Genomic DNA, 12,403 nt, shown 5'->3' on the forward strand with positions numbered 1-12,403 from the left:
ATTACTTGATTGAATTACTAGCTCTTTTGAGTTGAGCCCTCATTTCAGGTTTTCTTCTAAAGCACCTGGCAACCCACAAGCTCCTCACATGTGAATAAAAGCCAGTTGCTTCCATGAAGCAGCCAGTATTTCCAGCTTTCCCTCTGCCACCTCACAATGCTCAGTCCAACTCAGCTACCCACATTTTACCAGGTTTTCAAAAATTTTTTATATTTCCCAAATTCCCTGACCTGACTAGAAGCACATTGAGCCATGCTCAGTGTACTTCATATGTATAATTTATTTGGGTTCCAGAGGAATGACATGTCTAATAACTGCTGCCTCAGAGAGCTTTATGCCAATGTGGTGTTCCAAGAAGCAAGACTGCAGCTGTGGTCCCATTCCTCCTCCTGCTGCCACATACACTGTGACTGTCCAGCAGTGGCACTGCACACACCCCTTAAAGCCCAGCCCTGTGACTGACAAAACGACATTAACTTGTGAGACAGAAGTACATGAGGAGCTTTGTTGCTGCAAAAACTCTTCCCTCATGGGCATTACTGTTTAGGATTTATAGCAATACTCTCAGGAAATTACCGCACACTCATACCACTTCAGAGTTTAGGGATGCCAACTAACTCTTCCTTGGCTGAGCCACAGGGCAGCTTGAAGGTCCTTGACATTCCTTCTGAGTATGACTCAGAATTGATTAAGAAAGAAAAAATCTTCTTCAGATCTGTAATATCCAGAAGCTTTCCTTTATCTCTCTTTGCAAGGATAAGGAAAGGAAAGAATTTCACAACTCTGCTCTCCCTCATGAGAAGTGTAACAGTTAAGAAGGCAAACAACATAATGAAGGTGCTGTGGAAGCCACTTCTTTCTACTACACGGGAGGGCTAGGCATTCCTTTGGTGGATTTAGTAATTTCTTAACTGTGAAAATATTCTGTCCTTCATTACAAACACATTAGTTCTCATCAAAAGTGAAATCCACTGTGCTCTTACTGTGCAATCACGTATTATTCTAATTACTCTAATAATCTAATGCAATATAAAATACCCTATTAAAACATTTATAAAATGTTCTGTTACTTAGATTATATATATGAACTGTTCAAAGTTATTAATTCATCAATAATGACAGTATACATTGTAGCTTTATAGAAAGAAAACACCCAGAAAAGCTGATGAATGTTAATGATGCCTGCCATGTAAAAAAATCAGACATAAAAACATTAATAGCTCACAAGTTTGCTATTTTTCAGTCCCATTTGCAGCCAAAATCATTCCCTCCCACAATTTTATCACTGTTTCATAGATAATTTACCATTCATCAGCCATTACTTCAACAGTGTCATTCCAAAGTGTAGATGATATTTTGTGTCCCTCAGCCAATACAATACACAAAAAACCTGGCAGCATGCTGGCTAGCAGCCATTCATGAGATTTAAGAGACCAGTCACTGTAGGTAGAAGTAATACTCGGAGTTCAAACATTGAAGACAGTCATGCAAAAATCTTTAATCTAAAAGCTCTGATTCTTTTTCTTTTGGCAAAATTTACATCACTTTTTCTAATGCCAGATTTTGCTTATTACTATGGCACTCACAAGAAATGCAATTAGAAATGAGTAACTGACATTCAGGAGTTCCCGTTTCAAGTTCCTTTCAAGTGCTAGGTTGTAGGTCACAGTGAAGGAATGGGAGATGTGCTGAGAACAGCAATTTGCTAACACTTGGAAAACCAAAATTACTGAAAAGTGGGCTCCCATGATCCAGTTCACACACAGCATTACGCAGGCACCATAGTTTGCGACTGTACTGATGTACAGTCTAAAACTCTATTTCTGCTCACAGTTCACAGGACTGAGATTCGTATCTAACTCTTTGATAGCCTGGCTTAGGTTATCCCAGCCAGGTGCCATCCCGTTCATGCAATGTAACAACCCTTAGAAAGCAGAACCAGTTTTCAAGTTTTTAGCCACTGTCAGGGAGGGCACACAGCAGGGAGTTCATGAAAGAAGAAACTTTTTGTTTGGATGGTCAATAAATGTGGAAGAAAAAGGCATTTGTTACCCAATACAGAGATACACCCAAATTAAATAAACAAATAAGGACTTTAAAACCAGATGAAATGCTGAGCTTATAATTTGTCTTATCTCCTCCTATTTCCTCATGCTCTCTTAATTTTCTAGAACTTAAATAATAAAATTGCTTAAAAGTCACTTCTTACACTGTTAGAAAATCCATTTTCTTCACAGCAAAGACTAGTAAGAGCAGTTCACAGCTCCAGTTGAGGGAGATACAGGAAAAAACTGAAGATATACAAGTGACAAAAAATAGAATTAATCTTTGAACCATTCTATAAAAGATAAATCCCATTGTTAAATAAACAATGGCTCTAATTTAGTCAAGTTTAAGACTATAGCTCAGTATAAAAAAAATAATATTCAAATCAGTGGCCAATGTCCTCATTTATGAGATAAACATATCACAAAATGTGCCTTAAAATATTTTCATCATTTAAAGTATAAAATGGCCAGATAACTTCAGTTAGAACCCCAAGTACTCAAATGAAAAGGCAAACTCCTATTGATGTTACGTATTTTTAATCAGGATTATTTTACTGGAATACAATTGAAGACTTTTGTTCAGGAGCTCATTATTTCTTCTTTTTACTCTAATACCACAAGTATCTTTTAGGCACAGGGGACAGCTAGCTCTCAGCTTTTAATGTTAATTATGGTTAGACATCATCACCTTTTCACTTACTTCATAATGTAGGCATAAAATATCAGTTCAGCTTTCTACTACAGTAGCATAGTTCACTGCACTCTGGGTTCTTTTTGTGACAGATTCCCCTTTAAAGCTTTTTTTTTATAGTTCAGTAATAAAAAAAAATACTTCATAATTACACTTTGATGGGTATTTTATTTTGTGAATGAATTAAAACTTGTAAGTCAGAAGAGAAGTTAAAGACTAAAAATAAAAATACTTTTTCCAGTGACACAATTCAAAGGTAATTCTGAATTTAAACTGCATCAAGATGGACATTATTCATTAATACAGCTGAGAAATGAGATACAAGATCAAGATGAAGACACCAAGCCCTGGTAATCTACAAATGTGTGTCTTCAGCACAGCAATGCTCAATGCATTGCCTAAAAGTGGCTTCCCACTCACAACTGAGACATCCTATAGCATCTGGAACAGATTTGTTTTGGGGGATGGGGTTTACAGATACGGCCAACAAGCTATAAGAAACTATGTTCCTGTAGCACAGTAGCTGGAGGCCAGACAGGAAACTCTAGAGCATCTCAGATGACACTAGACAGCAACATTCAAGCAACCAGACAGGATGTTTAATGTCTCATTACAAACCAATTGAGATCTCATCAGCAGCATCAGTGGAGCTCGCCAGCAACTCAATTCTTCATTTCACTCTAAAGTAGACATCTAGCTATCAGTGAGCTGAATTGCTGTATATGGACATATGAATCTAGTGATGTTAATCTCAAGCTGAGTCCTACCACAGATGCCTTTAAGTATATCTTTATGTTCATCAATACCAGCAGTGTTCTAACATTCAAATAGCAATAACTGTGCCTCATATGACCCAAATAAGTTAATAGAAGTTACATTATTTCCCTTCTTCAGTGATTCTCATACAAAAACATACTCAACCAGCTGGGTTTTTTCCACCCCAATGAAAGATGTATGTCAATAAAGTAATTCACATAATTATTACTACAGGCAAAAGGAAACTCAAGAGTTTATCAGCAGAATGCTGGTTTAGTGCCTCCAGAAGGTAAACAAGAAACATCTCAACTTTGCCCTGGATCACTCCTCATTCACTCACCTATCTACATTAACATATTAATATAAATCAAAAGGACACCTTTTATGTGACTTTCCTGGTCATCCCCACTTAACATTTAACTTAGGTCATAACCTGCATTACTATGGCAGTGTGGAATAAAACCATCTTACCCCTAAGCTACAAAGCATTTGCAAAGACTACGTCATAAACTAAGTTTGATTTGTAAGCATCAAGAAACAAATAAACAAAAATAGTATTTCCAAGCACAAAGGTTTATTTTCCTTTATCTTTTGCTTTATTTTTTGTCTTAATGGAAAGGGACATAAACACTGATGAGAGCAACACGTTCATCCACTTCATGATTCCTTGGATTATATCCAGTTACAGGAACATTCCACTCATTCCATAAACACGAAATATTAATATTTAATACCGTTAATGACTTAAAGTGCAAAAAAGCTACTATAAAAAGTGTACCTCATAAAACTGTTGTCAGGACCCATGGCTACTCTCATACAGAGACTCCTCTGTTACATACTTTTACATTTAAAGCTGATTGTGTATTTTCCTCTGAAATGTTTAGCAGCTCTAATAATATTTCAGTTACAGATAGCTGTCACTGTTGTCTAACGAACAGACTGGGGAATTTACAGAATCTAGCTTAGCTGCATTTTACACACAAAAGATGTAAAAAATGTTTTTCTTCTTCAGATTTAGGAGACATGACCCACAAAAAGCATACACAATGAATGACAGTTATGAAGACAGTATATTTGAAACATGTATTATTAAAAATTAGACACCACAGATGGCATCACAGTGTATGTCCTAAAATGAAGAGGTGGTGGTCGTACAGCATATATGAATAAGTAGGCAAAAACTGTGCAAACTCACTAGTTAACAGGGGTGGACTTAGAAACCTAAAATTAGTCTGAAAATAGAAAACTGTAATAAGATGTCTTTTCCTCTCAGTGCTATTCATTCTCACAACACCTAATTCTGCCATCAAGCATCATTGTCTCCAAATATTATTTTGAGGTTTTGTATTTTCAGCTGTCACTCCCTCTCTTGCTCTCATGCAATACCTTTCTTCTGAGAACTGCAGAGTTTCTTTATATAAATAATAAGGCATATAACAGCTAGGAAGTTCCACCTTTCACAGATGGAACTGAAACAGAGCTAACATGCGTCAGAGTTACAAATTTTCTGAAGTTATCTTCTCCCAGAGAAGATTACAGTAAGTCTAATTTAATTTGGAAAATTACTGTGACCTAAGTGAACTCTCCTGTAATTTGGAGGCATCTTATTGCAGTAATATCTAACACAAAAGAGAAAGGGGCTGTTATTTTTTTTCTGAATTAGATTTCAGTGATATGTGTCATTATATGTCTGAAACAAGAGAACCTGGGAGGTTATCAGTCATGACTGTAGCTGCAGGCAAGCTCCATATCACATGTTAAAATAAACATTCATTCAAATCCTGCTATGCTTAAAAAAAGCACCATACACTCTCCAACCCAAACGACCAATGCAAAGCGAGTTCTCTAAATAGAAGTTTAAACACAAATTCACTGAATTTACTCACTGAATTCAATGAGTGAATACACCTATACTGAGCAAGAAAAATCTAATCCCTCAGAGCATTCCCATCATCCCCAGCATGATTCAAAATGACTTTTGGCAACAGCAGGGAGCAGGCTCTCCTCATCCTGCTGCAGCCCATTTCAAGTTGAAGCAGCAAGGTGGCTCTGTTTCTACAAAGCAACTGTTCCTAATTGTGAGCAGAGAGCCAACAAGTAAAATAAGTCCAAGGGCTCGTGTAGGCCATTTTCAGAGAGATAGAACTTTCCTCTCCAGCTAATTCGCACACGGCAATCCTATTAAGAGGAGCAACATAGGGAAGGGGCTCACTGCAAAAGTTTCTGTTGATAAATCATTTCTTTCCAGCTACCACCGTTCTGTAAAGATCCTACAGCCCGTGATAGGACTTGGAATTTGTGCCCATAAAGCTCCCCATGGTACTGCTGCCTCCATTACTGCATGGGAAAAAGTCACCTTAGCTGGATAACTATGATCTGATCATACTTTTAACCATAGAAGCAGAGGGACTGGCTCCTTGCTTCTGTTTGGGTTTTTTTTGGTAGGGCTTTTTGTTTGGGGTTTATTATTTTATTGCTGGTGATATTAATCTGCTTATTTTTCTTCTGAATCAATAAATCTATTACAAAATAAAGGCACTGTCATCATCTCACTGCAGCTGTTCTACCAAAAAAAAACCCAAAATCTTAATTAACCAGTAAATTTTTGGCCTGTTTATAACCAGCAGAAAGGCAAATCTGCCCCAAACTGTTAAAAAGTCATTTAAGGCTGCATATCTTCAAAGTATTAAAAATAATTATGCAGCAGGACTGTTATGGGATATGTTCACTTAATATAGCTCAAAGAACTGAGATAAGAATTACTGAAGATGTACAAAAAAGGTTGCCTTGCAATGAAGGTATGTGTGTGTGAGAGGGGAATGGAGGAGGGGATCCTCACCTGGAAAAGACCACACAACTCAGAAAATTTTCTTCAGATATTCTTTTGCAGAATCTGCAGCTTTTTACCTAATCTTGGAAACATATAGTCGTGCAGATAAGGCAGTATTAAATGGATCACTGCTGCCTCTGGAAAGAAAGATAAGCCAGCCTCTGGTGTTTTGATACTCCTTTTCTGACAGCTGTTCTTCTTTCTCTCAAACTTCCTCTGCCAAGCAAAGATTATTTGGGATTGACAAATCCGTGCTTGGGAATAAACAAGATCTTTTCTCTGATAAGGTGTTGGAAATGGATGCTTAAGATATAGATAACAGTATAGTCTGTCAGGTGTATTACATAGCTTGAAGGGGTCTCAGGGAAAAGGTACCAAGCCACATGAATACCTACATATGCCTAACAGTGTTCATGAATCCATACTATTCCAAAAGATAATAACAGCAGGAAATCTTTCCCTTATACACTGCAACTCTGACAGGCAACAGACAATTCTGCTTCCTACCCTGTGGGAGGGTACAGACCAAAGAGTAGAAAGAGAAGATGAGACAGTGAGGTTGGTGTAGCTGCAATGGCAATCTGGAGGCACTCACACAACACAATGCTAAGACCTAATGAAAGTAAGAGGTGGCTTGATTTCTTTAAAAAATGCCTTTGGGATCACTAACTGCTCTGTAACCACCACCAGCTGCACATGGTGTATCAGGGCTGTCAGCATTCACGAAACCATTATCAATCAACAAACTTGCTGCCACATCCATGACTGGAGATGTGGAAAAAGTTACAAATAGTCCCAACTTCTTCAGTGCCTCTTTGTTAAACACCAGCACTAAGTCTGCTGCTCTAAATACAGCATGTGCTTTATCTGCAGCCGTAAAGGGCAGGTGCCCTCTTCTCTTTAAACTTTACTGTCTCCTAATTCAGGCCAGGATGTTCCACTGGTGCTGCAGTGGACTCAAGTGAACAGCATGGAAGTACAAACATTTTAAGACTTGTTTACGTTTCAGTATTTTTTTAAATGCATGCACAGAATTAGGAATCATCTATAAGAGCAGTCACTGCTGCACATGAGCGATAATGTAAATGCTCTGAAGTTCTGGTGCAGAAATGTATTTTTTTTGTTTCCTAGGAGACGATCTTCAGCAAAATAACCCCAAACCAAACACACTACATACATGCATATTTACGTGTGTATGGACAAGCATTTGAAAATGACACGTTTTCAGAAATTTATCCATAAATTATAACTACTCATTTTCAGATATGATGTAATTTAACACATCTGTACAGGCTGCAGGCACCCTTGAACTCAGAATCTCTCTTTCTTATTGCCAAAAGATATATTTAATTGCAAAGAGGTGCTGAATCTTTGTTAAACTTTTGTGTTACATATATACTGCCATTCACTACTCCAAATTCACTTTATTGGTATTCTGTCTGAATGCTCGACACCAGCCAAGCCCAGCACTTTTTTTTTACCTGGAGTAATGAATAGCTTGATGTCCTGCAATATTAAAATAGAAGTCAGTTGTATGTTTCATCTCATCAGTATGTCCAGAGACTTCAATCCAGTGTGCTATCGGAAGGCAGTAAACTCCATCTACTATGTTGCTCTGGTTGTAAACACAACATCGATCATGATGGGGCCCATCACCTAAAACAGAAGAAAGGACAATTGCAGGCTGTGCATTTTCTGAAAGATTTGCAGGAGATGTGAACTGAGAAGTGGTGTTTGCTGCCTGTTCAAAGTGTATTTCTCATAACACATTATTAACATCTGAAACAGTGGAAACAGAAGCACTACCACAAAGCAAGTGTTCAGCGGTTTTCAAATTATTTCTAAAATCCCAAACATTAAAGCTGTATAAAATTCTCAAATAATCAACTGTGGCACTTAAAATGCCAATAATAATTAATTTCATTTAAGTTCCTCATTTGATGTCTGATAATACGTGAACTCGGTGTTTAATGCTTCTGCTGTCTGACCTCCATGGGGGGGGGTCCAGCTTGCTGTGGCACAGTCTAGCTCTGACACAGTACAGCAGTGTCACCTTGCCTCAGGCTTATTCCCAAGGAAATTGCCAAGCTACAAGAAAGACATCAGAGAAAGCAGGGAGTTTTTCTGTTCAAGATCAGAAAGGTAAAACCACAAACAAAGGCAGAACTGGTGACACTGGATTTGTTACCAGCTTAAGGCTTCAGGTTGAAAAACACCTCTCTGGAAAGGGATCAAATCTCAAAGAAAAGCAAGAAGGTGGCAGACAGCAACCCAGAAGTGATGAAGATCTGTTTCAGGGAACAGAGGAGACTGGTCCTCCTCCACCTCATCCATGGCTGCCTGGCAGCAAAGAATCTCGGGTGTCTTGTCTTGCACAGGACGTACACTGATGCCTAGTCTAGCAGTTCATTAAATCCTACCATCTGTTTGCTAACCAATAAACAGTTGCTTTGTACTCTTCGGATGCACATGTCCCACTTGGAGAGTTTGTTCATATACAGTAAAAGTTGCCCAAAGTGACCCAGAGAGAGATGGTCACATGTGCGAGTGATCACAATTACCTAAAAGAGTCTTGTCTAAAGAGTATTTTCTTAGTTTTCCACAACCTAATATCCATTACCCCTTCTTCTATTCTTACAGCAGTAGTGTGAGCTTTAGTACAGAAAACCAATTTCTAAAAACCATGACAGAATAAGCATCTTCAATTGAACTGGGCTATGTCAATAAAAAGGTTATCTAGCCTCCAAAAATTCAGCACATATATATTCTCCCCCTTCCCCCATTTTTACATGCTTATTGTAATACTAATTGCCATGTAGGATTTATTGTGCAGATTAGAAGTGACCTGGTCTATGGCTTTCTTTTAATGTAAGATTTACACTTATACATTATTAATGATGTCAGAACATTTCTGAGTAAAATTAAGCCCAAAGGAATAGCTTCAATTTCACACTGCAAGTGAATACATGACCAACTTCCAAGCACCACATTTAGGGAAATTTGCTAGAGCAAGTGTGTTTTGTGAGACGTATTAATGCAATGATTAGAGAATAAGCCTAATACTAAATACCGAAGCTCAACCTCCTTATTTCCAAACGATATGCAGAGTATTTTATCATAATTGTGAAATATTAGTTACCGAAAAGAAAAAAAAAATTTATCAGAAAACTATTTTCTTTGTATTGCTGAACCACTAGGCATCATATGCAATAGTAGGACACAGCTTTTCATAAATACGGTGAGCAAGATAAGTATATACCTCCTGAAGCTACAAATATCACCACTATATTTTTATCTCACATTTCTAATTGTTTGCACATTCTTAGCACTTCTAAATAGTATTTAAAGACAGCAGTTTACATTGATAAATACAACAGTGTAACAAAACCTATGGATGTTTATGACATTTGTCATAAATAATATTCGTCATATTCAAAATCTTAACAACCACAAATAAAACATCTTGCCTTCCCCATTTTACTCTCTCACAACTGTCTGTAGCAGCGCACATCACCATAGCCCTGCCTTGCCATCACACGGCTGTGTCTGACTCCGACCCTCACCTGCTGATGGGCAGATATCCCATCCCAGCCACAGCCCCATCCCCAGGCTCCAGGGAGGCGCCTGATGCCTGGGAGTGCCAGCCCCGTGGGGTGTCCTGCAGCCCCCATGTAGCTGCCAGCCCTCACTGCCCACTGGCAGTTTTGAACCATGTTCTTGGGATCTCTGCCTCTTTTGCTACTCCCAGCCCTATTTTATCTTGTATATGGGTGCCCTCGTACCCACTCTGGCTCCCGCAAGGACTGCTCCTTCCGTTGTTCACAGCTCTTCCTCCTCTCTCACAAGGGTTCCTATATAAATGTCGGCAATCACAACCTATGACCTCCTCCTCCTGCTTAATTCCTTCATTTCTCAAGGTACTAGTCAGTCCTACAAGACAACAAAGCCTCACTCTTTGTCTTCATGATCTCAATTGAACCAGTACATACTTCCTACTTTCCCATTTACAACTGCTGCTGCTTGAGGTGCTTGTACTTCTGTCATTTGGCAGTTTTACTCTCTGTCCTCCTTCTCCAGCTTTAATTCTTGGCTTTTAATTTTTTTTTTCCCCTTCCTTCTCTATCATCTGCCTTCTTAAATGGCAGAAAACTCCTGGCTTTGTAACCTATTCACCTTCACCACCATTCATTCCTTACCCAGCCTACACCACCACATAAAAGCAGGGCCAAGAGTAAATTACCAAGAGATATTTGTTTGACTTGTTCCCTCAAACAGGTTTTGTCAAATCTCATTCTGAAAAGCTTCCTTCTCTAATTGTCATTTATCATCGTTGATTACTCTGTAGCACTCAACCTCACCTTCCCACTGTGGCCTAAATTCAAATGGGAATCTCAAAAAGTTAGTTTCTGTTTTGCCTGTGATACTCAGGTAAACATTAACTACTTGCATTCCTAACATTTTTAATGAGAATTGCATAGCTTTTTATTACTCCTTATGTTATATACGATCTATGAATTAACAACCTTCTTACTGAAATAAACGTCTGTGCAACAGAATGTATATAAATATACATTCAATATACATATATATGTTGTGTATATATATTGTGTATATACATTTAATTGTTGAATATATATTTAATACAACCTTATAATTTCAGACAGGAAGGCGAGAGTGCTACCATCTGAAAGAAATACTAATTTAGAGAACAGTATGATCACACTGAACTGTGTTCAGGAAGCCGAATTCTCTATTCCCCTTGCAAGAGTTATGAAAGAAGGCAATTACCACAGATGATCAAGATTTCACTACCCAGGTATCATCCAAATGATACATAGGTGCTTCTCAACACAGCTTGTTTCACAAGACACATTTAACAAATAAGTTTCAAAACAAGGAGGAAATTGTTATATCAGTTCATATCAGGCTTCTGCTAGCACAGTTTGTCACAGGAAAACCATAATATTTTGGACTCCATAACACAATGCAAGAAAACAGTTTCATAAGTAGAGCCAGGTGACAAGTTTGGAGGAGTAATGTAGAACTTATCAATAATTTTGAGCTGCTACAAAGGAGCTAAAGATTGCATTCTTTTATCTTCCAGAACCATTTAATATAAAAGTCAGCCAACGAAACCAGCTTTCATTCAAGGTAACTGATCATAAACCATGTTTCAAATAGAAAACCATCAGCATCACTTACACGTTCTGTTATATATCTGCAGAATGTATACAGCTAGGAAAATGGGCACAGCCTGGCTGATGAGCAGAAATCTTCCCCTACCTTTTTCAAACGTTACTCTTGAGTTTCCTCTGTCTGAAGCAAGGCACATCAACCTCATGGTATGATGTACATCCAGGCAAGACATGCTTTAATCTCATCTTAGCCCCTTTAGCTCTGCTGATGGAGTAGACTCCTTACATCTCATCTGAAGTAAAGTTATGTGACTCTGCCAGACTTGGCTCAGAACAGCCAGCCCAAGACTTCTCACAAGCCCTGGAAGAGCTCCTGCCAAAAGCAAAATAGCTTTCAGAGGCAAGACAAAAATCTGGCACACAAAGTGAAACATTTACTCTCTCCTCCATCACCACAATAGGCCAAGCAAAAATCTTGCTGGATTTGGATCCCTGGAGCATGGGGACTTTCCCATGCCCAGGACAGCAAGCTTGAGGCAGTGACCAGCAGCACCACATCCAAAGACCACCACTTCGTTGCTCTCTCTCTAGTCCAGGGCTGTTGATGTGGTTGGTTCTTTTGGGAGGAAACGAGTGTGTGATGAAGGCAGTGGGACCAAGCTCAGCAGAATCTGACTCTTCTCAGTGCATCATAAATGTGTTGCTGCCCTTTCTTATTTCTTACCTTCCGCTTAGGCACCAGAGATAAAAGATAGCAGCCAGTGCAGACAGAAGTGACATGTGACTTCCTGTATGCAGAGTCCGGACATGCCTGCTCACACCTGAAGCCACTCATATCCACACCAATTCCCAACTCCACCTAATGTTTACATTTGTCCTACTCCAAAAATTCCCCTTATCTGCTTTATCTGGAAGGGCCCTGCACCTATGGATTTTCTAAGTG

At 38.6% G+C, this 12,403-nt stretch overlaps 2 protein-coding genes across 2 annotated transcripts in view; both read right to left on the bottom strand.

The window, feature by feature from the left end:
- FBXO30 (F-box protein 30) overlaps nt 1-12,403 on the bottom strand; it is a 330,989-nt gene that overhangs the window by 276,043 nt on the left and 42,543 nt on the right. The window lies entirely within an intron of this gene.
- EPM2A (EPM2A glucan phosphatase, laforin) overlaps nt 1-12,403 on the bottom strand; it is a 39,469-nt gene that overhangs the window by 17,330 nt on the left and 9,736 nt on the right. Inside the window, exon 2 of the mRNA XM_062641928.1 lies at nt 7,807-7,981. Coding sequence (XP_062497912.1) covers nt 7,807-7,981 — 175 coding nt within the window. The remainder of the gene's footprint in view (nt 1-7,806; nt 7,982-12,403) is intronic.

The sequence above is a fragment of the Pezoporus occidentalis genome, unplaced genomic scaffold (genome assembly GCF_034315485.1).
Source record: "Pezoporus occidentalis ecotype Australia unplaced genomic scaffold, CSIRO_AGI_Poc_V1 ctg7, whole genome shotgun sequence".
NCBI classification, from domain to species: domain Eukaryota; kingdom Metazoa; phylum Chordata; class Aves; order Psittaciformes; family Psittacidae; genus Pezoporus; species Pezoporus occidentalis.